Source organism: Cyprinus carpio, chromosome A5, assembly GCF_018340385.1.
Source record: "Cyprinus carpio isolate SPL01 chromosome A5, ASM1834038v1, whole genome shotgun sequence".
Taxonomy (NCBI): domain Eukaryota; kingdom Metazoa; phylum Chordata; class Actinopteri; order Cypriniformes; family Cyprinidae; genus Cyprinus; species Cyprinus carpio.
In genome coordinates this window covers 27,149,427-27,176,006 of record NC_056576.1, presented here as the reverse complement: position 1 = coordinate 27,176,006, position 26,580 = coordinate 27,149,427, and the positions used below count along the sequence as shown (strand labels likewise).

The following is a 26,580-nucleotide window of genomic DNA, read 5'->3' as shown; positions in this document are numbered from 1 at the left end:
CTCGCCTGGAGTTGTGGAAACTGTGGGTGTGGCCCCTGAGGGGGCACAGCTCATAGCATCCGGTCTCTCAACCGAGGTTGTTGAGACCCTCCTCCAATCCAGAGCTCCCTCAACAAGGAAACTGTACGCCCTGAGGTGGAAACTCTTCACCTCATGGTGCAGAGCATGCCAGCTTGACCCAGCTAACTGCCCAGTTGGTACAGTTCTGGAGTTTCTACAAGCCAGGTTCTCTGCAGGGTTGACCCACTCCACCTTAAAGGTTTACGTGGCGGTCATTGCAGCATACCATGTCCCTCTCGGTGGACAATCAGTGGGAAGACACCCCCTACTGATACATTTCCTCCACGGTGCGCTGAGGCTGAGGCCTCCAGTACGGTCCCGTGTCCCCCCTGGGACTTGGTTGTGGTGTTGGAGGCTCTGTAAAGCTCCATTCGAGCCGATCCAATATATATCAGATAGACATCTGACCTGTTGGCTATTACCTCTCTGAGGAGAGTTGGAGATCTTCAGGCCCTCTCAGTGGCCCCTACTCATTTCACTTTGCGCCCGGCATGGCCAAAACACTTCTATATCCTCGAGCGGGTTGTGTTCCTAAGTTCCCTCTGTCACACCACAACCAATAGTACTGCAGGCCTTCTGCCTTCCTCCCTTCCGGGAGTCAGACCAGAAGAAGCTAATTGTATGTATCCAGCTCGAGCGCTGGACACATACGTCCACAGAGCTGCCATGTGGAGAAAAAGAGACCAATTGCTTGTATGCCATGGTCCCCCCAAGAGGGGTTCTCCTGCGTCTAAGCAGACTCTTAGTCGTTGGATAGTCGAGGCTATCAACGTATCCTATGAGTCCTCTGGTCTCTCCCCTGTTGTTGGGAGCCAAGGCTCACTCCACACGGGGTATGGCGGCCTCCAAGGCCTTCTTAGCAGGTGTATCCATGCTGGACATCTGCAACGCTGCGGGGTGGTCCACGCCCTCTACAGTTGCAAGATTTATGGCTTAGACATGCTAGTTACTCCAGGCGCTTCTGTCCTCTCGTCCTAAGCTGTGCTCTTCGGATACACACTAGGCAGGGGTTTGGAAGTCTGGCGGCGTTGGTACTTGTTCCCCAAAGCGTTTCGACGCAGCTCGAGTTCCTGAAGAGGAACGTCTCTAGGTAACGTATGTAACCCTAGTTCCTCGAGAGAATGAGACGCTGCGTCTCGGAGCCATACCCCCGGCACCCCTGCCGGCGCTTGCTGGTACTCGAAGCTGATGCCAGCTGTGCGGCATGTGCCTTTATAGCTTCCTGGTCGCTTACGTCACCCCGTCCGTGACGTCACACTCTTCCATGAGACAGATTACACACGATATTCAGACTCGCTCACGCTAAGCGCGTTCCCCAAAGCGTTTCGAAGCAGCGTCTCGTTCCCTCGAGGAACTAGGCTTACATACGTAACCTAGAGATGTTCTCAGCAGACTTCAAAAGGGTTTCTTAATGATTTCAAATAAGAGAAAACAAGCTTTAAAATCTAAATGTAAACTGACATCATATATTTTATTTTAGTTTGTTCCCTCTACAACTCCCATGGTCTTGGAAAACCTGGATATATGAAGTGTGATTTCATTCAAAATAAATACATCTTTAAAAAATAATGGATTTTTTTTTTACAATAAATATACATTTTACTTGTAATGTCAAGCTCTAAAATATTTTAATGAGAGAAATTACCATTTGTGAATTAAAAATAATTTTAAAAATACCTTTAAATTGTAATCAAGTTTCAATCAAGTGAAAAAGTCATATAAATTCATTATAGCACTTAAGCAATATCCAGTTCTTGAATCTTAATTTAAATTTCAGATTATTTAACAACATTTTTAAGGATCTGAGTCTACATGGGGGTCCTTTGATGCTTTGGATAATGAGGGGCCGTGGAGTTAAAAAAGATTTATAGAGTAAAAATTGTTACAGTTCACGTCAAACAGAATGCAACTCCTCTCTGAAAGAAAATCTGTATTTTTTTCCTTTCTAAAAATTCACCATTCCATTGGCATTCAGAAGTGCTTGTGATCAAAATGACAATATACAAGAGATGGAGAGAGTGTGCAAAAATATTTTTATGGCAATCACTAAAATCTTTTTTTACTGTTTTTGGGTTTTAATGTTAAAAGTGTATTGTGGCTATGTTTCATAGTCAGTCATTAATGCAAAATAAACCCTGACAAAGTGTTAAGGACCTCATTGCAAAGCTCCTTTCCAAACAAATAAATATATTAGACTATTAAAAAATAAAAATAATATAAAAATAAAAATAATAATTATGTAAGCGGAAAGAGACTGCACAGTGATGAAATACAATTTACCTATCATTATATCATAAAAAAAAATGCTGCAATTGACCGATCAGAACTGTAATTCTACAGAACTGTATAATATTATTAAATAACAGGTTTGCTGTATGGTATGTTGCAGCTAAAGTCATTCATGCTTCAAACTGTTCTCTCATAGACAGTTCCTGTGTGTGAGTGAGAGAGGAATAATGAGGGAAAGAGTTTGAGAATTGCAGCCTTTGACAAAACCCCACAAGGAGTGATTGACAGTAGAGTTAATGGCTGTGCGATGTGGGAATGAGGCAGCAAAGTTTCCTTAGTTTCCTGTCCGTCCCCTACACCAGTCGTCCTGTTCATAGAGGTGTCATGTCAGGATCAGTCGGGTGGCATTCTTGTAATTGGCTATTTCTCTCCATTAAATGCTCATCTACTTGTGTCCTCCTCTGACCATGAGTTGTCCAGCGTGCTCCAGCTCTGATGTTCACTTTAGTTACTCCATTCAGGATCAATTGAAGCTTTCAGTACCTGCATGATGTTCCTGTAGAGAAGAATACATTGTCACAGTGTAGGGCTGCACGATTATGACAAAAATCATAATTGTCAATTATTCCCTTGAAATTGTAATTGCGATTATTAATTACGATTATCACAATTTACATTAAATTATGTTTATATCATTGTTTGGATGCACGCATTTGAATATGCTTTCAAACTAGTACCTGAATTGACGATTTCTTCATGAATGTATTATAATAAAACTTAAAATTCTTAAGATAACTGAAAAAAAGAAAGAAAAAAAAAACGCATCTTAAGATGCAGAATACATGGACTGTCACAGTGTAATTGTGGCATCATAAGGAATTGGATGCGATTAGAAGCATCAATAATTGTAATTGCGATTAGAAATTCGATTAATTGTGCAGCCCTATCACAGTGGGAACATGCGGAGGAATTAAGCTCATAAATCTCATACTGATATACACTACTTGAATCATTTTTGTCACTATTATTAGTAATAGTAGTACAGTATGCTGAGAACTGTTGTGCTGCTTATTATGTTTGTGGAAACTGTTCTAAATGTTTTCAAGTTTTAAGGTGTCCTTGCTGAGTAAAAGTTATAATATTTATGAATAAAAAATGAAAACATAAATAAATAATCTTATTGACTCCAATCTTTTGAACAGTAGTGCACCTTTTCTTTTCTTCTTTTCCTCTTAAATCATAATAAACAGTTTAAATTCCTGTTTTGAATGGAAATGAGCAAGTCATTTGCTACTGTACAAACCTTTCAGAATCAATACATAATGCAGATGTTTTATAAAAACAGCAAAAAATAAATATGTAAACAAATGAATATTTATGTGCAAAGTGGTGTTGTGACAACCATTAATATGTTGACTAATTAATATTTATGTGTTATGTTGACTACTGACTTCTAGCTTCACCTTAAACATAAAAATTAGTATACTCCTTTACCGTGAGAAGATTGTCAGTGAGGAGCTTAAGATCGAATAAGAGATGTGTGATTTCCATTCAAAGACATCATGTGTTTGTGTAACGATGTTGATGATGTGTGTGTCAGGTGCCAGGTGGACCTCTCTCTTCTCTCAAAGGAGTGCACACACAGACTGGACCTGCCTCTGGAGGAGGGTGAGGGCACACTGGTGCTGCTGGTCACGCTCACAGCCTCTACTGCTGTCTCCATTGCTGACCTGTCCGTCAACGTATTGGACGACCTCCACGAGAGGAAAGAGATTCTCCACAGATATGTAAGGACAAATCTCTTATATTCAAAACACATTGAGTGTGCATACAGCCAACAAGAAATGTGACTTGACAAACATGCTAAACAGCATATTAATGAAAATGTAAAAATGCATAAAAGTTTGTGAGAGTTAGTGATAGAAAATATCCATAGCTCAGTATAAAACAGTCAATGGAAACACCCTTGTTATTCAGTCTCCTCCTGGCAATAGAAATTATTTTGTATTTTCAAAAACATTTCATAAGAATGTTCTTATTTTTTTTCTTCTTAAGATTGTTCTAAAACAGAAGTTTTAAAAAGTGTGTTTTTAAAGATTTGTGTAAACAACAGTCTGTCACTGTGAAATGACTTTTTTACAAATATCAAATGTGGTCTTTCTTTTTAATTTTCTAATTATAAAATTTTAGCAGCATTCAGCACATGTGAGAGTGCCTATAAAAAGACAGCCTTTGAGGTGTTTTCCATTGAGCTGTTTACTGAGTCTTCGACAAGAACCGCCATAAAATCAGATAACACTTGTCATTTTCTTCTTAAGAAAAACAATAGGATGTTCCAATGAAAATATTTGAGCTTTTCTTTAGAATGTCCTTCTACAAACTTCTGAGAATTTCTCTTTAGAAACCCAACTTCTTTGTTTTCATGAATGTGATCTATGTTTAGAAATGTCTCATCTTATTCTTATTGTAGATGTTTTTGGTAAATTGTAACCATCTTTAAGTTAAGTTTGGGCTATTTTTCGATAAATGTCACTGTAGAGTCACATCTCTCGGCCTAAACTTTGTCTTAGTAAATCATCAAATGTAATGTTCTGATAACGTAGCGTATTGAAGTGTTATCTCTCAGTGTATATGTGCCTCATATGCATAGACGGGGCTGAATTGCATCTCAGTTGGCGCCAGGTTCTCAGACCTGGCAGAACCTCAGCAATATGACCTCCTTTTGAAAAGCGCTCAACCTCTGGGGGCCAGAGATTGGTTCAGGCCTGTAGAGAGAAGGATCGGGCCTCCCCGCTCTCTGAGGAAAGGAAAAGAGAGGAGCTGATTGGGATAGAGCGCTGTGAAGGAGCGCAGTAGTGGGGGGCTGTGACAGGCTCTTTTCAGGCAGGGTGTGCTCTTGAAAGGCCCGGGCTGAAAGGAGCCCAGTGTCCCTATGCGGAGGCCCTTGGCCCTTCATGGCCCCGAGGCCCTCCAGTCCTCACTCTAGCACAATGCTCTCAGCCTCTCGCTTTGTCTTTAGCCTGTTAACCTTTCGTTTGCCGCTATTTGCGGCTCTCTGCCACCTCTTTACATGCCAATAGAAAGGGACAGGGCTGAAACAAAAGGGCCACTCTTTGTTCACACTCGATACAGCTGCTCTCAGGGGTAACGCGACTGAAGAAGCTCTTGAATCACGACTGTTTTAAGAGGCTCAACTTGTTTAGGTTTGCTTCCGCAGGCCCAGCACGTTTCGCTAACCTGGTTCTTGGCAAAACAGGTTTGTGCGCAATACTTTGCTCTAATTGAAGTGGGAAGTCATGCTGGGAGATGTGTTTGATCTTCGGTTAAGTACTGGAGGAAAACACTCTACAGGCCAAATGGTGGACGGGTGACCTACATAACCGTGCGTATAACGGGTTAGCGGCGTCGTGCTCTTCAATGCCATCTTGTCACCCTACATCCACTAGGGGGAGCTGTTGGACCAGAATTGGAAGGAGAAATATGTGTCTCCTGACAAGAAAGGGGGGAAAGATGGGGTACTGGTCGGTGAGATGGGAGGGGCTGGTGTGCAAAATGAAAAGAAAAGCTATTTCACCTTTTTTTTTATAGTGGTAAAGGATAAATGTTCTGCTCCCTCGTTCCCCTCCCCGCTCCCCCACCTTGTACTCTGCATCTAGGCATTCATTAGCACCCTAGCCTCCAGTCCGATAGGGACAGATATGCTCAAGAAAAGATGGGGGGGTGGGGGGTGGTGGTACAGTGGATTAAAAAAAAGACATTAATTTGTCCCTACTATTAGCATATTCCCGGTTCCCTTCTTGACACCCATTCACAGAAGTGAATTTAATAAAGATGTACCTTATCAAGCGTGGCAGATAACAGAAAATGCAGGTGTTAGTGCCGCACAATACGCCTTAAACAGATTAGCTCGGGCAAGGTGGTAGTGCACCCATATTCAAGATAGACAGGGTCATTGCAAGAGTGTGGGCTTCCAACGTTTTCCTCCTCTCTATCACTGTATGATCAGCTGTCTGAGGATAACCAAATTGTGGCGCAAAACGCCCATAACTAGTTATCAACGCTCAGTGTTGAAGTGCCAGGAGGCTGCCGACGTCCTCCAAACAAATAAAGTGTTTAAGAGCGGGAGGTTGGGGGGAGAGGCTGGGTGGCGGAGGTATAGAGATGCTGTGAAACTGCAGATGCTCCCAATTTAAACTGTGGATGTCCTCACTTGCCGGGGATGGGGGTTGGGGTGGGGGGTGTTTGCACAGAACACAATTAAGCCTTTTAATGCAGCATTGCACCAGCCTTAGACACATCATTAAAGGGATACTCCACCCCAAAACTTTATTTTTTTTCATTAATCACTTACCCCCATGTCGTTCCAAACCTGTAAAAGCTTAATTGTCTTCAAAACACAATTTAAAATATTTTGGATGAAAACCGGGAGGCTTGTGACTGTAGACAAACGAAGATTTTACGGGTTTGGAACGACATGGGGGTAAGTGATTAATGACAAAATTTTCATTTTGGGGTGAAGTAACCCTTTAAAGTGGAAGAGACATATCACATGACTTTCAGCGCTTTGCATACAGGGTGTGTGGGCCCAGGAGCCTTGACAACGTGCGTTAATGGCAGAGAATAAAGACATCTATTGTCGTCTACCTGTCATTCAGCACGTCATATCACATCTCCAACTCTTTCATTTACTTCACAAGTGCCACAACATGACATAGGTAAAAACTCATGTAAGTTTTTAATTTAAGTAGACAACTCTGCCAAAAGTTGAGTTAGCTTTATCTTTCTGTGTGCGCACAATAAATGTATAAGACTTTACAGAAGGTTGTGTATGTAGAATTAAGGCAATAGTTAAAAATAAAAAAAATATTTGTACAGCATTTATTTATTTACATAAAAAACTAGTAATTGATGAGCTAACACATAATATATTAATTGTAATAATGGATTATTACAATAATTATAATAATAATAATGCATTTTTTTACATTTAATAAATGCACAAACTAATAATTGTCAAACTAACAATGAACAATATAATAATGCATTATTTATTCATGTTAATTTATATTGGTATATTAGTTGATAATTCATAGTGCCAGAAACCAGAAACTATAGATTAGTATAGTAATAATAATAATAATTATTATTACATTTATTCATAAGACATATAAAAAAAATGTGAATTAATAAATAACTATAACTATATAATATATGTGAGCCTTCGTGTTTCTGAAACATTTTAGAGCTTATATCTCTTTTCTATTTATAGATTTGCATTTAATCACATTCTTCTAGTCATTCTCATTTAAAAAAATAAAAATAAAATGAGAAAGATGAGCCTCAAATACGATTGCATCTTTTTTGGAGCTCATTGATCTCAGTCTTTAAGCAGTTATTTCTCAGTATTCCCAGAGAGGAGGACTGTATCTCCGCTTCACAGCTGTTGTTGTAAGCAGAGTGAAATTATGCATTTTAATAGTAGCCGGGTGAGTGCGGGCGACTCGTGTGTAATGGACGTTAATGGGCATCAGGGCCAGGGTGACCTCTGCTGAAGTGGAGGCGCACAGTTCCTCTCTGGCCCTGTCACTCGCTTCCAAATCAAAATGTGAACAAGTACAGCAATGTGTGTGTGTAAGAAGTAGGAGGAAAAGAGGGAGGCAGGGAAGAGGGGGGTGGAAGCTGTTAGCATTCCATTTTTATTATGACATTTCACAGTCATCCGATTTAATGTCCCCTGACCGGATTGTCCGGCTGGGAGACGGTGGGCTTGAAATGTTATTTAGAGCATTGATAAAAGGTGAGCGCCTGCGAGATGACAGCGAGTCATAAGGCTCCGCGCGGTGACATTCATTTTCTCCACAACAGAGATGGAATAAGACGTCACGGTGACAAGCTGTCACTCAAGACACAGCCCCGCCATTTCTTCCCTCCCCTTCTCTCGCTTTTCGGTCCCTACTGTCTGGTTGGGGGTTAGAAGAGGCTCTGAGTGTGTGTGCGCAAGTGTTTATGTGCTACCCCTTTCCTGTAATGGGACTAAAGCTCTCTCCTCCTCGGTGTGCAATATGAGTTGGCCTTGCCTTGCCAGTCCTAAACCTGGGGGTGGGGGGTATATTCTTCAGCCTTTCATTAAAAAAATAAAGAGACCTCATCTCCTGAGCTTTTCAATCTCCTTGCCTGTCTTTTGAGGGCTCTGAAAAGCCAGCACCCTTTGCATATCTAAAATTCCTCTGCTATGGAAATGCACCAGCTCCCTCCCCAAAAAATCTGTCACTTTTCTTCAAGGCTGCAATAATCACAAATAACAAACCCTTGATATCTACTGAGAAATCATGGATTGAATGTATGTAAAAAAAAAAAAAATCCCCCTCAGTCATCACTTGACCCCCCCCCCCCCCCCCACTCGATCTCCACTCGTTTGCTATCAGAGGTTTTTTAACAATAATATCGTTCATAACAGGCAAAGCCAGTTAAGTCTGCAGCCTGGCCCCGACTTGAGAAATTCAAATTATAATTATTCCTCTGGGTATGTGTAGGGCTTATTGCCAAAAAGTGAATTAAAGTGAAGTCTCCAGTGCTTTTGACGGCACACCAGTGAGATTGTGTCATCTCTGTCACTCCAGCTCCATTCACTCGCATTTGAAAGTGTCCGTCTGAAAATATCAAGAGTTTCTTTGACTTTTACTGTGGTTCATATAGAGGGCAGAGATGTACAGGTGCATTTTATTTAATTTAACGGACAACTTTCCATTTCTGTGCATGTATTAGACACGCATGCATCGAAAGTTTTATTTCCAATATACAGAGGTTGCTCTTTTATAGCTCAGAAGAGTTCTAAGCTTCATTTCATTTAAATTACTTAGGAAAAATAAAAATAAACAATTAAGATATTTGATAGCATAAGAGAGCTTTAAAATTTTTAATATTAGAGCTATTAAATACAGTGTTATTTTAGAAAAAAAATTATTTGATTTGTTTTTCTTTTTTTTTATACTGATACATTTTTTTTTTTTTTTTTTTTTTTGTATTTTTTTTTTTTTTTATACTTTGTTAATATGTGTTTTTGTTATGATGTATTTATATTATCAATATTAGGATCTTATTTCTCAGAAGAAAAATCCTAAACAGAAGTCTGTTTGCTCTCTTTCATCTTTTTGTAAAGGAAATTCATTTGTATGTATTTAATTACTATAGGTGTGTTTTTAGCTATTCTTTTTGTTTGACAAACCGTACACGCTATAAAATGTGGAGAAAAACGAGGGGAAGAGGGAGAGAGAGAGATTGCTCATGCTGTGACCACACAGTTAGCGTGTGATGCCTAGTTTGTTTCATGGCTAAATGTCAGCCCCTTTAATGCTACAAAAGACACACAAAGGAACAGTAATGGAGTATTATGGTCTCTCAATGAGAGGCTTTTATCGGTATGAGCGTAATTGACTCGCTCATAAATCATGCTTAAGTGTCTTTGCTGATGAACTTGTCTTTGAGCAGTATATCCACCTCCTGAAGATTTACGGTTTTAGAATTTAGTCGCGTCTCTGCTAGTATTTTCTGTTTTTCTTTTTGTTTAATTGCTCATTTAGCTATATGAAACTGAAAGAAATTCTATTTCGGAGGAACATGGATGTGAGTATAGACACACATGCACTCTGAAAATGAATTGATATAACTCGGGTTTCACATCAGCACTGCTTTATTCATTTTCATTTAGTTTTTACTTTTTTACTGCATTTTTTACTTTTTATAAGCATCTGTATTTGTTCGAGATCATGCGTGAGTATTTATCTTGGCTGCTTAAATGTGTTTATGAAGTTTAAACTATGAGTGGTCTAAAACAAAGCAATATTTCTATATTGCACATCTATTGCTGGTTATAGTTTCAGTCAGTAGTTCAGTAAGTAATGCATTTCTAAAGCTTACAAAGTTCACAACATATATACAGAAAGTATTTCAACACTTTCTGTAAAAAGTGTTCACTTTTAAAAACATATTTAACACTTAATTTTCAAATGTCTTTATATAATGGAATATCATTGTTTATTACATATTACAAAGTGTCATTTACTGTATTTCTTTATTTTAATAATATATACTGTATATATCAAATATAGCACATATACAAGCAAAACATTCTTTTAGGTGAGGTTAGTTCTGAGAAAACATCTAGCATCATTTGTTTCATCGCTTTCATTAAAATATTGTTATTGTATGCAGTGAAATTTATTTAAAAAAAAAAAAAATTGTGAATTAAGTGTTCAAATGCTTCTTGGGACTATTGTATATTCTTCAGCTGTGTCAGTGGATATGGAGTCTCTTCTACTTGCAAATGCTTTTTCTTCTTCTTTGACCTCAACAGAGTCTGCTCAGATCCTTTCACAATATTAAAGATGTGGGCATGGTGCAGGTGAAGGTGATCCGAGCAGAGGGGCTGATGGCAGCTGATGTTACAGGTAAGAAAAACCCTCCCACACACACATTCAGTGATCCTGACATATGATTTCTCACTCTGTTGTCCGCAGTTAAAGACTATCATTTCCCTTGAAATGGTCAGCGGGAGGCTGATAATATTGCATTCTGCCCTCTGCTAATGGATTGTTGGCTTCTGAGATCAATGTGTCTCTTAAACGTATTTTTTTTTTTTCTTGTGCGACTGCTCTGGTTTCCATTAATTCTTACTTTTAATTAGGTCTGCAGTGGGCAGGCCTAGTTTCTGGCACTATGAATTATCAAGTTGAAAAAAAAAAAAAGATTGGAGACGGTGCAGTGAGCTGATTCTTATTCCGAATCGGAGTGAGACATTAACAAACACACTCACTTTGGGTTATTTTTTATTAATACTACACCAGAATTAAAATGCATCTAAATGTATTAGTTGTAATTTTTCTTGAAACTGTGACCTCATTGCAACTGAATCATCAGTTGTTTCTCAGTTTCTGTGTGTTATGTTCAAATAAGATATTTCCATGTGACTTTTAACATAGCTTAAATGAATACACTACTATTCAAAAGTTTGGGCTCAGTTTTTTATTTAATTTTTTTGTTAAATTTAAGGCAATCATGCATTTAAACTGATCAAAAGTTTACAAAAGATTTCTATTTCAAATAAATTCTGTTCTTTTGAACTTTCTATTCATCAAAGAATCTTGAAAAAATGTATCACGGTTTCCACAGAAATAAGTAGTGCAACTGTTCAACAACAATAATAACAATGATAATAATAATTGTTTACTAAACATCACATCAGTATATTAGACTGATTTCTGAAGAATCATGACACTGAAAAATTTAGTAATTGCTGATGAAATTTCAGCTTTGCAATCACAGGAATAAAATCTTATTTAAGTCTTTTTTAATTTTAAAATATATTGAAATAGATATATTAAAAATAGATAGCGTTCATTTTTTAATTGTAATAATAATGTTATGTTTACTTTATTTTTTATCAAATATATGCAGCCTTGGTGAGCATAAGAGACTTCTTAATAATAATAATAATAATAATAATAATAATAATAATAATAATAATAATAATAATCTTATCCCAAAATTTTGAATGGTAGTGTTTACCCCCACATCAAACAAAATAATGTATGCGCCCTCATGTCACTACAAACCCATGAGAGTTACTGTATCTAGGAAACAACCTTTCCAATGTTGTGATAAATTCCATTTATAGAATAAAAAACCCCAGATTGAACATTCTACTTAGTATTTCTATTTGTATTAGACACTAAAAAAAAAAAGTAATTCCAGTTTGGAAAGACATAGTAATTAACTGATTACAGAATGTTTATTTTTAGCTGAATTATTTCTTTAAAGATGAAGAGTGTAATTTTTGCATCTTTAATGACATCAAACAGAATTGCAAAAATAAAGGCTGTTCTCAAACACTCCAAATCATCCACCGTTGGTCAGACAAACAGATAGCATCATTGTCGTGAGTTTGGGACTATTAAAAATATTGAACACTGAAAAATATTTGTTTAGCGATTTTGCAGGAAAAGTTGGTTTGAGTTTGATTTGACCACTTGTGTGGGAAATGAAGCTGAGAATTGCAGCACAAGAATATTAATGAAGGCTGCACAATCGGTTGCAGACAAGGTGTGAGGCGGCAGAAATAAACAGGAGTGACAAAGAGCGAAAAGACAGAGGGAGAGCGTGAGAGATAGAGAGAATTAGATGCAGAGACGTAGAGGTCATTAGCACCGTCACTCTTAAGGTGGATCATCTTGCGAGGTTCCTCTCCGCTAAGTGCTTTGCGTTCACCATCTCTCTAATCGCCTAATCGACGCCTTTAATTAAGACATGCTCAATGGCAGACCACCCCCCTCCCCTCTCACACCCTTTAGCCTCCCCCTTTCCACTCGCTGCACAGTTCTGCAATCGGCCCTTTACTCGCTCCTCTCCGGGGGTCCGGCCCACTACGCTGACCTCGTAGCACGGTCTGGTGTTCCCTGGGAAACCGTGGCCTCCTCATGAGCTCTGATTTCACACTCCTCTCCCGCCACAAAGCGCCGGCGCACAAAGCTTTTCTAAGAGCACCGACTCGCTCACGGACTCACCGTCTCAATCGGCCCTGGCATCGAGGTGTCAGCCAACAAGGTTACGGGCCACGGAACAGTGCCTCCTCTAATAGAGAACTCACTGGAGACAGGGAGAGTCCGGGAAAAGTGGAAGGGAAGGAGAGTGGACATAAAAGATAATGTGGCCGGGAGGAAAAAGAAAAAGAGAGGGAAATCTTAGTTCTCTTTTTTGCACCACCGAGTGTGTTTTTTTTTTTTTGTCCTACCCCTCCTTTTCATTGTAATTAATTGAGGCTTTTATCTGGAGTGCCTCCACTCCAGGCCAGCAGGATAAATGGTGACAGTGTGTAAAACCAACAGTATTTAGGGACAGGAGACTGCTTTCCTTCTGAATAGAGCCACTCAATACTTCACATAGATCGCTTCGGATGCAGACATTACTCTGGCAGTCGGCAATTTCGTTAACAATCAGTTTTCAAACAAAAGTAGGAACTGTTCTGCCCTCGCTGCCATCAGTGTGTTTGTATATATTAATCCTATGGGCGGTTAAATGCTCCTCTCATGCAGGTACTTCTGCTTAACACCGTTCCTGCATTTCATTTAAAATGCCTTCCAGACCTGAAAAATGTAATTACCGCTTTGTACATCAGCGCGCCGCATGCTCATCAAATTGCAGCCAGAATGAGGTTGAACTCATCTCGCCGGTCTGTGAGGATTTGCCCAGAATTAACCCACAGATAGCGTCTGCTCGGCCACACCTGGGGAGTCAAAGTTTCATTCAGTGCGAAGCGTGTAATTTGCTCAGACAGCTGCCTCACGGACACGTAGTAGTTTGTCGCAAGGATATTGAATAGGGTGGTACACTCCTGCGCCTATAAATATACATTTATATAAGCAGATGCAAATTATTTTTGAATGATGAAAATACTCACAATTACTAGATGTCATGGCAAATTAAGCATTTGTGTGAATACTTTGTAAATGAGATGCTTGAAATTATTTATTTCTTTTTTGTATTAGTTTTGCAAATGTACTAAATAAAAATTTAATTCTTTAATTTGATCTCCTTACTGATTTTCTGTAACTTGTTTTGCTGTATTTTTTCTGATACTCCATAAAAATACAGTATACTGTAAAATATACTGTATATACTTTTTGTATAAAATTAAAGATTTTGGCAGTAACAGTTTAGTCAACTTATTTTATTATATCAGACGCATACCAATGTAATCACTGCATTTAAACACACCTGAGCATAAAAACAGTGAATTAAAAAATATATTCAGTCTGATCAATAAACCCCTGAAATTGATATGCCTGGTGACAGCAAGGGCTTTCCATTGATCACTGTGACATTTATTGTAAATGTCTTTGCTTCTTTTATTCGCATGCAAGGAAGTGAATTATTTTATACTGCATTTTAACTTTTCAGCCCGTTATAAAATTATCATTATGGATGTTATTTTTTCCCCCAGCTTTTAAAAATTATGCTCTGCAACAAACAACAAAAGTGCTCCCAATTGTTTTGTTCAGAGATTTGTTTAATGACTAAAAGTTTAGATCAAAGCTGATATGAAGAGTTTGTTGTTTAAGTTTTTGTTGAGAACAATATTCCTTCAAATTATGAACATTTATTTACATGCGTATATTAATAGTCTATTTCAAAGCATGTAGGACAGTGGATTATATAAATATGTCTCTAGAGCCAACTTCTCATAATAATGTATTTCGTACGTGATTTAAAATATTCTATTGAACTTTTAAAAATATATTGATGAAAAGGATTATTAAAAAATGTCTCACTTCAAGACATTTTAATTTATCGATGTGAATGCCCTGTCAGCAACCGGAAAACGCCTTGTGATAATATCTACAATGATCTCCATATATTTTGCCTGGAAAGTTTTCAACAAATTTCCCACATTCAGTTCATATGTATTTAAGTCAAAATTCCCATCTACAACCAGCTCTGTGTGTGTGTGTGTGTGTGTGTGTGTGTGTGTGTGTGTGTGTGTGTGTGTGTGTGTATGTGTGTTCACACCAAACGGAGACAGAGATGTCCTTACAGTGCTCTAGGGCAGTGCAAAGGCAGAAATGCTTATCTGCCTGTGTGCAAAAGGTTTAACAACAGGAAACAACACCACACAGGGGCAAAATGAATATATCAAATCAGCTCCACAGTGATAAGTGGCTGCTGAAGCTTTAGTTTGGGTAAAGACAGCAGTGTGGTTTGATCCAGCTCTTCAGGCTGGCTGTCCTATCATCTTTTTAGGTAGTTATTCCCCCCAGTGGATTACACCACAGTAAACACAATGAAACTGATAAAGTTAATGTGTGTGTGTGTGTGTGTGTCACTGGCAGGAGTGAGTGACCCTTTGTGTTTGGTGTAGGTAACGATCGGTTACAGACGCACACCGTGTACAAAAACCTCAACCCAGAGTGGAACAAAGTCTTCACGTTGTAAGTGTCAAAAGCATGTATATGCATGTGCCAGAGTGCTTGCATTTGCATATAATCACATATTTTCACTCTGACAATTTATCATATATTTTTAAGTAAACTACATTACTGATAGAAGTATATAAAATACTGATAAAAAATGTATAAAACTGATTTTTTTTAGTCTGCATAGAATATGATAATTGCAAAATAAATAATGATTAAATTGCAATTGATTTATTTTTATCTATTTTGAAAATTATCTAATTTGTAATTGTAAACCAAATAAAAAGATATTGAATGAAGAGTGGGCCAAAAAATATATTTTTAATCCAGTGTATTGAAAAAGCTTAGTTCTAAATTCCGAATTAATGGGCTATGTGATTTATAGAGATATACATCCAAGAGCTGAGGATTACAGGATAAAGTAGTCAGGATGATTTAATTAAGCTTTGTATTGGTAGTTGAAAATGTGACACATAAGTAAACTTTTTCTTTTAGAAGAAAATTAACTTTTTGTTTGAGATTACACTCCCTTCTGCAAGTACAGCCATTGTGCTGTTTGATAATGTGCCATACATAATTTCTTATATTAGTTCGATATCTAGAGGTTGTTCCATTGATGTTTTTTTTTCTTCATAATCTTTCAATCTTCACGGCTGGAAATTCATTTGTGAATTCCCATGGAAAGCTGGGTAATCTAGCCTCTCCTAGGAGCGCTCATCTCTTAAAGAATAACCTCATTTTCTTTCATTAGACTTCTCCTCTTTAGCCTACTTTTCAAAGATAGCATTTCAAATGGAGAATTGCAGCATCTTTTTTTAACCCCCGCACAATGGAGACTGTCACCAAGGATTTAGATGAATCACATTTTTTTGTCATGACTTGAAAGATCTTTTCAGTGTTTAATATTAGTCGATGACTTCTTCACCTACCCCTTTTTCTTCAACTAGCAATGTGAAAGACATCCACTCAGTCTTAGAGGTGACTGTCTATGACGAAGACAGAGACCGAAGTGCCGACTTCTTGGGCAAAGTGGCTATACCGTTGTTAAATGTAAGTTTTGAGCTTGCAGACTTTTTCTTACAAGAATGAATCAGTTTGAAATTGGAAAAATGCATTACAAAACTAGCATGTCTAACTTTTATTGATTGAAGTAATCAGAGTAAAATGTAAAAGTGAGAAAAACAACAACAACAAAAAAGTTTGTGAAAAATGGGGAAATCAACAAAGCATGTGTCTAACCTTTATTGATTTGAGTAATCATAGAGTGAGATGTGAAAGTGAGAAAAACACTGGGGGGAAAAAAGCTACTAACAAAAACAGAGAAGAAAGAAAAGATAAGGGGGGACGCAATGTGGGCTCCCAGGCTGATTCCCCAGGATAGTTAATTTGCGGCTGACAGTGGTCGGGCCGTAATGAACAGGTACTTGTCAGAGCCGCCACAGTTGTTTTGGGCTCTCTGTCAGATGCAGCAGCTGGGGTTCAAAAGGTCACACGGAGAGTGTATTCAGCTGGGTATTGCCAGACAGACGGCTGTCATGTCCCTCTCCCACAGATCCAAAATGGAGAACGCAAAGCTTACGCCTTGAAAAGCAAGGAACTGACAGGGCCAACCAAAGGGGTCATCTTTCTCGAAATAGACGTGATTTATAACATTGTAAGTCCCACTCTCTTTTACTTGCTTGCTTTTTTCGAGCGTTTTTCACTTCTTTTTTCTGCTTGTTCTCTTCAGCCTCTCCCGGGCTGTCTGTCCCTGTCCTCATTCTCTCTTTTAATTACTGAAGACTCCCCTTTCCTCAGCCTTTTATTTGTGCGTCTGTGTACCGCTGTGTGTGTCCGTCCGCCATTTTAGGCAGGAGTGTGAGAGAGCGTCACATGGCCGTGTGGTGTGGAGTGTGTGAAATGGAGGGATGTCTTGATATATTAGATCGTTAATGATGCATCGTGATCACGTCTTGAACTCGATGGTGGATTATTACATTCAATTATGCATGAAGTTTATGTGTTGCAGGTAAAAGCCGGCTTGAGAACTTTGATTCCCATTGAGCCGAAATACATCGAAGAGGAGCCGCGAGTGTCCAAACAGGTAACAAGAGCACTCTAATCGCACCTTTGTTGAAGACGTTAATAAAATCACCCCCCCCCCACTCACCAACATAAGTCGTAGACAGCAGCATCTTTCTCCTCGTCTTCCCCCTCTCTCTCGCTCTTTCTCCTTGTCTCTTCCTTCTCTTCTGGTGGTGCTGAATAGAAATGTCAAGCTGTCAATGCTGGGGGTGCATAAGTAGATTGGCCATCCTTTAGTTTGGACCTCAGTGGTTCTTCTGCTGTGCTTCTTTTTGTCACCCTGTTCAATGTCTCCCCCCATCCCTGACAAAGAGCTGAATTGTAGGGGTTGTCCCAAATCAGACCTGTCATTGAGACACTGCTTGGGACAAACACACACACACAGACACTCTCTCTATCTGTCAAGCAATAAAGCAGAACTTAAGGCATCCTAGAAAGTGCCCACTCTGCACTTTTCGGTGTGAATTTGCCCCCCACCTAAACTGTTTGCGAGTGAGAGAGCAAGACGTGCACACAAACTGAAAAGTGAGGGCAACATATCAATTTTATCACCACAAGATTTGCTTTTAATTCTTGATACTGTCCTTTCAACAGCTGAAGCTCATTTTGTCAAACATCTTAGATGTATTTTATTCTTTAATAGTTTTGTATTGTATTTCACCTCAAATGTACTTTGATTAGTCCCTAAAGACAAACAGAAATGGCCTGCTTTAAAGGGATGGCCCGAATCCTGCACTTCACCACAGTAAATGTGGATATTTACTATGATTAAAGCTGTAGCATTTTAAAGCCACAATGCGAGCAGGAGCGTTTGATCTTCCTGTGAACATTTTTAGTTCACCCACACTCAGAAGCATGAATAAGATATATATATGGTTTGGTTTTCTCTAATTCTTGATTTGTTGTCTTGTATCATATTTTTGGTGTTATTCCCTTACAACATAATTTTCCCCATTATTTTTAAATGCTGAATGTCAGTTATTGTAGTGCTTTTAGACCTGTGATTTTCCACATCAATTTATGAGTAATGACTAAAATTATGATAATTAAAAATTTATATTATATACACTACTGTTCAAAAGTTTGTGGTCTGTAAGATTTTTTAAAACTGTTTTTGTATGTTCGCCAAACAGCTTTTATTTAATCAAACACACACACACACACACACACACACACACACACACACACACACACACACACACACACACACACACACACACACACACATATATTGAAATACTATTACAATTTAAAATAACTTAAAATAATCAATTATAAAATGTAATTTATTGCTGTGTTGGCAAAGAATAATACAATTATATATTGTTAATGATGTTTCGTTATTCTTTTTTCATTCTTTGATGAATATAAAATAATTTTAGATTGGTGGTTTTGTTGGTGTGAATCAATTTAATTGTGAAATGTCTGTTGTTCTGTCACTCAGCTGCTGCTGCAGAACTTCAACAGAGTGAGGCGCTGTATCATGTTCCTGATCAATGCTGGCTGCTATATCAACAGCTGCTTTGAGTGGGAGTCTCCTCAGAGGAGCATCTGTGCCTTTCTGGTAAGAACCAGTATGCATTCAACCACACCAACAGTCATATACAGCGGCTCCAGAATGTATTTGGACACATTTGTGTTTGGCCACAATTGAATTTCATTGTATTCATTTTAAATATAAATAAATATCTGGATATTTTGTGGTTGTTAAACATTAGTGCATCATGTCCAGAGTGATGAAGTACACCTGTGGTTACTCTAGGACACATAATATGAACTGAGGAGAACTTTATACATTCATTTAAATGACCTTGGGATGAGTTGGTTGCAAAAATGACTCAACAAAATGAAAGTGACACAAACTCTGAGAAGAGTAGTCTGGTATTTTTTTGTTTATCAGTTGCAGATTTGAATCTGCAGAGAAATTCTGTTTCTTTTCTCAGATGTCATTTAATTAATGTCATTTTTCTGAGCCATTTTTTGCAACCAATTCCTTCAAAGGTCACTTTAGTGAATGAAGTAAGTAAGTTCCCCTTTGTTCACACACAGATACACCAATAGATATAGCTGATCACATTAACTATGAAAATGATCCACTATTAGCACTTTGACAACCAGAAAGTGTCCATATACTGTACATTTGTCTATACTTTTAACCGTGTATCTATTGTTTCATCATTCAAAATGTTTTGCTTCAGAAGTGCATTTCCATATATTTTATTACAAATAATTGCCGCTTGATTTGGTAATTTGTTTCTAATGCAGTGATTTTTTAAACATTTTAGGTGTATCTTAAGTGCAAAATACTTTCTGGCTCCACTTCGCATACACTAGACTTTATAAAATATACTGACAGGTTTTGTGGTGATCCATTAGTTCCTGTGCACACATTTCCCATCTCCCCGTCTGGCATGTTAAAAATGTCCAGAATTTTGCCAATTTGTCTTTGACATCCTCCAGCAATCCTCTCAGATCTCCAGTAATACTCTGGCACCTCAGGGGAAGTCGTCTGAATTCACGACAGTCTCTTTCATAGCGTGGTGCACCTTCAGATTGTAATTGGACAGTTGAACCTTCTTGAAAAGGACACCCTTTGTGAGTGGGCTGTGTGAATAAATGCTAGCACAGGACATGCTGGCTAATCTTTGCCTGTGATGCTGCATAATTTGCTGTAGGGCCTGTCTGTTTTGGGACTCGCGTGTCTTTAAGTGTCGCTGGGTAGGCCATTAACATTTGCTGCTTGACACATTTTAATTTTGGTACACTTCCGAAAGCGAAAGCTGAGGGCACACGCGTGAGCGGAGGGACAGCTGTATCGATCAGCTAACATTTGAGGTTTTTTTCTTTTCCTTCATGGTTGTCGAGGGAAAAACATCAATGAAAATGTCAGGGGAAGAAATGTCAAGAGATTTGAGGAGAATAAAACAAAAACAATTATATTACATTTGTTCTTAATGTTCAGATGCTATTATAAAAATTATCCCATTCAGTTCAGTACGTCTGACCTGAACTACCAAAGTTATAAAAAAATAGCTTTACAAAAGAATTAGCTGGTAATGCTATTCTTTACAGTCTAAATCTCCCTCAGAGCTCTCTTAATCATCACACTGATTTCTTTCTCTATCACCAGCCATCTGGTTCAGGTGAGCCTTCACCGCTGCGCTGAGACACACATCTGTGCTGTTCTGTCAGCCGCTGACAGTTGTAAGCCAAAAGAATACAACAGTCAGACGGAGGTGATTTCACATTCAAGAGTTGCAGAACCTCCGGTGCTTGCCGCACAAAGGTTAGCCAAAGCAAAGGGGTTGCTTGCGATGTGCAGATAAAACCAGCTGCGAGTGGCGGCGGTGGCAAGTGCTGTGATTTGCTATTCTGATATTTTTAGGTCTGTGCCTTTTTGACATGTTAGAGTTCTTGTTTTTAGCTTTTTTTTAGGTTGTATTGGTGTTTTTGTTGATGTTGTTGGGATTTTGTTGCAGAGACTCTTCCAAAGATTTTTTTTCCTTTGTTTGCTGGTGCTCCAAATACTCTGCTCCTTTCCTTAAAGGTTAATCCATGGAAGTAAAATATTGTGTTGGATCCCAGTTTTATACACAAAGTAGGCCATTTTTATGTTCAAAATTTTTAGGCATCCAGACCTGCTTGACACAACCAAGATTGCCACAAGATTCTCTTATGAATAGAAAGTTCAAATGAACATTATACTGTAAGTGTCTTTTCTGTTACTTTTGATCAATTTAACGCAGGCTTGCTGAATGAAAGTATTAGTTTATAAAAATTAGTTTGGGGGTCAGACTAACTATCTGACAAGCAGTGGCTGTATTATTATTTTTATTATTATTATTTACATTTACATTTAATCATTTAAATCCAAAGCGACTTACAAAATGAGAACAGTAGAAACAGATCAGATCAACGAGAAGAAAACAACAAGCGGTATACAAGTGCTATGACAACAGTTAGTCTAGTACAGAAACACGTGCCTGTTTTTTTTTTTTTTTTTTGTTTTTTTTTTTGAAAGTTTTTTTTTTAAGAAAAGAACAGGGTAAGTATAGTATTAGTGGTTAAGTCAATTAGATTATTTATTTGAAACCAGTTTTTGTCTGCTTATTTCTGAAAGATAGTTTGATAAATGTTAACCTTTGAAAATATATATATATATATATATATATATATAAATATTTATTCATATATTATATATATATATATATATTATATATATATATATATATATACTTTTGATCAAATTTAATGCCAACGGACAACCCAAAAGGCCAACAGTCATCACTGGCTGAAAAATTCTAGTGTTGTGCTACTTAATATTTTTGTAGAAACTGATTTTTTATTTTTATTTTTTCTGAAATGTTTGATGAATAGACAGTTTACATTTATTTGTTGTCTGTCACATTTAATCAATTGTATTTCTTTGATTATTGTATGTATTTATTAATTTATTTAATGCCAATACTTTGTTTTGTTTGTTTGTCGATGGGTTGGAGTCTTCACTGAAAATGTGTGTGTTAACTTTTGTAAACCATATATTCATGATTGCACACACATTCGATAACGGCCAGCCAGTCAAGATGACACAGCTCATGGCATATCCACAATGGACAAAGTTAGGAGAGTATGCATGTGTGTGCGTGCGTGTGCTCGTTCAAGTGTGTGTGGGTGTCAGCGTGAGTGTTTGTGCATGTCTGCCTTCCCTCTCCACGAACACCTGTAAGCTGAGCGTTTGCGCTGGGTGAATATGGGCCATTGTTCTGGCTGGCAGAGTGGTGCTCATAAAGACTGCTCTGTGCCAGCCCTCCCTGTGTGCCACTCTACCCCTCCAGCTCCTTATTGCTCCCGCACCGACTCTTCCTCCAAACAAATTTGCTGTAACTCTACCTGCAATTTGGCCTTGGATTGGGAGCAAATAGAGCAGGTATTGTGTGTCGTGGGGAATAAGAGTGGTGTGTGTGTGTGTGTGTGTGTGTGTAGAGGGTAAGGAGAAGGAGATATATTGGAAGGGGAGAGGTAAGGAAATGATATCCGGCTCTTTTATGTGGGGTAAAGTAGGACTCTTATCAGTGGGAGCACCCAGACAAGAGAGCTACTACTACAGGAAACTGGAGCAGCCTTCACCTGCTTTGCATTTAGATAAAATACACCCGCCCAAAAAAAAAGAGGAGAAGGAGGAGAGGAGAAAATGATTTTTTGTTTTTGTGTCTTCACGATTACAACCCGGTGAGTGCTACAAGGTGGCACCTTTCTGCTTCAAGTCACCTGTCAGCCGACGGGTCAGAGAATGCTTTTATTTATTCTTTTTATTTTTTTATTCATTTAAATGCAGCTTAATCATTTAATAAAACACCAGAAATTGTTTTAAACTCAATAAAACTCAATAAAAATATAACTTTTATATTTAAAAAAAAAATTCAATAAATATAAAAGTACATAATAAATTAATATAAAATAAATAAATATAAAAGTACAATAAAAGCCACATAATAATATAATATAATTAAAGTGACTGGAATTATGTTCTGTTGAAAATTAATTTTAATTATTATTATTATTTATTCTGTTAATTATTATAGTTTATAAATGAATTTCCACAGATTTTGTTGATAGACCGTAAGATGTTTATAGCTGAAAATTTTGAAAGCTGACATAAACTGTTCTAATCACCAGCCAATAGTGAAGACTTAATGATTTAGCACATATTTTAAGGTTGCTCTTTTTCAATAAATTTCTAATTAGATTTAGATCAAATCATACTGGGTCTGAAGAATAAAAGTGTTTCATGATATGCCAGAAGATGGCAGTGTGGCATCACTCAATCCAAACATCCCCACCTAACCACTCCAGCCAAAAAGCAGATGAGTTATTGACGTCCATAATCAGCCTCTCATTTGGCATATTTCTACCCACCATTGGCACTATTTAAAATAATCAACACAATGTGATGACTTAATTTCTGAAGTCCAAGTACAGGGGCTGTTGTAGGCTGTGTTGGTAACACACTTTTAATGTGTTAATTCTCAAATGCCTGCTCTGAAGTGCTCAAGCCTGCACTCCACGGCACAAAGTGCCAAAATGATATTGAAATTGGCTGCCAAAACGTGTCCGTCCTCCATTCCAAAAATCCAGCGATATGCTGAAAAACACTTGGCCGATTCAGATCGTTCTCCCAGAGCAACGGCTTTTGTTAAGGGACTTAATCTCAAGTGCTTCCGCTTGGATAAAATCAAATAGATATTTAAAATGAAATCAAATTTACTTGCTACTTGATGTTAGAGGTGGATGTAGCGTTTATGCAAATGCTAATGTCACTTAGTTTGATATTCTGTTTAGTGAAATTCATTAGGGAAGTGAAAGAAAATGCTTCTTGCTTCAGATTTAGTTCTTTTCTATTAATTCCATGCGTAAAACTCATTTTTTTTTATTCTAACATACCCTAATTTTAGAACAAATGTAATAATTTAAGCAATAGATGTAAGCATTTTCTTCTACTTGAGTAAAAGAAAGACATCTTTGTCTCCCGTATCACCTGTAATGTCCTCCTCTTTGACAAGACTCCTTGTTTCCTGTTATATTAAACCGAATCAAAGTTAAATTCTAACAGATATTGATGGTAACAGCAATAATGATTTGTGGATTTCTTGTGGTGCTTTTTGTAGATTAATGGACTGACAGGAAATTACATTTCAGATGCCATTTAATGAATAGATGTCATGGTCTGTATTAGGTTACTGTTGGACCTGAGGCTCGCTGAATCATTGTAATACGGGATCTGTGCAGGTGGAAAGGTTACTGTACATGCCCTGAGCAGTACATCGCGGCTCTGAAGTATAGGAACTCACACGGGGGGAACGGGAAATTGAACGCTGTGGCTCCGGAATGGCCGCCAAAGCCAGAGAACTGAACGCTGAATACCTGGATGCGCTCTGACAAAGCCTCTTGTCGCGTGTTTGCAGATTCGGTTACTCTCTTTCCTCTCTTTCACCCGAACCTTTCTCTTCCCCTTTAGTTTGCTTTTCGGGGTCCATGGCCCTTCTCTCCCTGAGGAGGGCTCTCTGCGGGTGGGACCGGGGGTGATATGAGTGTCTGGGCTGGAAGAATGGCCCCAGAACTCTGGGCATCTCTCTCTTGGCTGCTGGGTTGTGTGAAAAAGAGAAGGGTCACTTCCAAGCAGGAGAGGTGTCGGCTAACATCAGCTGTCAATCAGACTTTGGCCCTCAGCTACAATAACCAAACTTAAGAATGGCATCCAGTGACAGGTTAAGGCATATGAAACCAAGATGGACGCTGCGCAGTAGACACAAAGAAATAGATTTTCTTTGTGAGCGACTGATTCATGCATGACTCTTTTAGCGCGGTTTTAAACTCCAAAGAGTGTATTTTGCCATTTAAAAATGTATTAACTGAGTCAGGGGCCAAAAAATAGAAGAGAATCTGTCCAAGTATGTTAAAGGCTGATCTGTTATAATTTAAATATTTTCAATACCAAATTAAGTCATTATGATTTTATGAATGCACAGATGGAAGATATTAATTCAATGTGAGGAAATTCAAATGACTTTGTATGAAAAATATTTTTGCTCTAATTAATGGGACATACTGCAGATGTTTTGCTGAATTTTGCAAGAAATGTGTTTGCTTTATTGGAGCAGGTACTAAAATACCAAATGTTACAGATTTTTTTTTTTTCTTCCTTGGGCAGTGTTTTTCTGTCGGCAGCTTATGCATATTACATATTTTCCTGTATGCAAATTCTCAGATTAGTTACTTTATTGCATAATTTATACTTTACTTTATTGCTATGTTGTATAAATACTTGATTGCTAAATGCATGATTTACATTTTTACTTGTATTGATCCATTGTTTTCTGCTTCATTTAAATGTGGCAAATTCATTTCTTCAAAACGTAAAGTTTTAATATTAAAATTGTGAGAGGTCATTTAAAGATAACATTTGAACCAGTATTGATATCACATATATATTATGCATCTTAGAGGTGCCTAATTTATGTCTTTTTTCACCCTCAATGTTCAGTGTGTGCGCGTGAGACAACAGCTGTAATGTATAGCGTGAAGGGCACAGAAATACATCTGACCTGTTACTGCAAGATTCAGAGATTTTCCACTGCTCTGCATGAGTGTTTGTGGGCATGTTCGATCCGGTGTAATTTAATGTTATGTAAACTTTTCAAATCTAGCGAGGTCTTTGTGGGGTGCATTTATGAATATTATAGCCTGTCTGTGGATGTGTGGTGTAAGCGCATTTCATATACTGTATGAGGATGTTTGTTTTTATTTTACAGAACTTCTAAAACTTGAATACTTACACAATAATATTACAATATATAATGTCAGTTATAGCAGTATAGGGTCACATTTACTATGGCGTTAGACCAGAAACTGGTATTTTGCCTTATTTTTGAGCCTTAGTTTTGAGCCTTTATAATTTTATTTAAGGAGAATGAGATTTTGTTGCAGATGATTGACTCATTCATTGCGTTTTCTCACTGAAAGACTTTAAAAGCATCATCTGTGCTCACACATGACAGATTGTGAAAAATAATCATTGTGTTACTGTTATGTATTCCTGGTTGTCAGGTGTTCTAAAGGTATCCAATAAAAAACGAATTTAGATATGAAGAAATTAAATTTAGAGATTAGAAAATTTTGATTTTCTAACAGTTTTCCAAAAAATATAAAAAGGTACAATAAATCACAAATGTTGGTCTTTTTGTTCTTTAGAATTTGTTTTTGAAAAACATGTTGATGTGTTTTCTAATGCATCTTCAGAGCAATATTCTTTCCTTTTGTTTGTTCATTCATTTTGTTCTCTCTTTCTGCAGCTTTTCGTTGTGGTCGTGTGGAATTTTGAGCTCTATATGTTGCCGCTGCTTCTCCTGATGCTTCTAGCCTGGAACTACTTTCTCATTGCTTCAGGGAAGGACACGAGACAGGGAGATGTGGTGAGTTCTGTCACACACTCACCTGCACCTTTATTTGTATCTAGTACATTTAAAAGCACCCTCTCCACTTTCTGTATTTAATATTTTTTTTGAGTATTAAAACCTGTTTGAATTCCAAATATTTTGTTTCATTCAGCACTTTTGAAATTCAGAAAACTTTTGAAAATGATTGTTTTTCTAAGTACGGAACAGGTGGGATCTCAAGCATTTCTGAGTGGCACTCCAAACTGTTTATTTATTTAAATATTTTAATTAAAAAGTGTCAGCACAGTGTCATTCTGAAGAGGACATTT

General features: G+C 37.7%; 1 protein-coding gene across 1 annotated transcript in view; it reads left to right on the top strand.

The window, feature by feature from the left end:
- LOC109087451 (multiple C2 and transmembrane domain-containing protein 1-like) overlaps window positions 1–26,580 on the top strand; it is a 158,295-nt gene that overhangs the window by 94,826 nt on the left and 36,889 nt on the right. Inside the window, exons 9-16 of the mRNA XM_042756655.1 lie at window positions 3,890–4,076; window positions 10,643–10,766; window positions 15,200–15,269; window positions 16,202–16,304; window positions 16,807–16,908; window positions 17,263–17,337; window positions 18,763–18,882; window positions 26,168–26,287. Of these exons, the coding sequence (XP_042612589.1) occupies window positions 3,890–4,076; window positions 10,643–10,766; window positions 15,200–15,269; window positions 16,202–16,304; window positions 16,807–16,908; window positions 17,263–17,337; window positions 18,763–18,882; window positions 26,168–26,287 (901 nt within the window). The remainder of the gene's footprint in view (window positions 1–3,889; window positions 4,077–10,642; window positions 10,767–15,199; window positions 15,270–16,201; window positions 16,305–16,806; window positions 16,909–17,262; window positions 17,338–18,762; window positions 18,883–26,167; window positions 26,288–26,580) is intronic.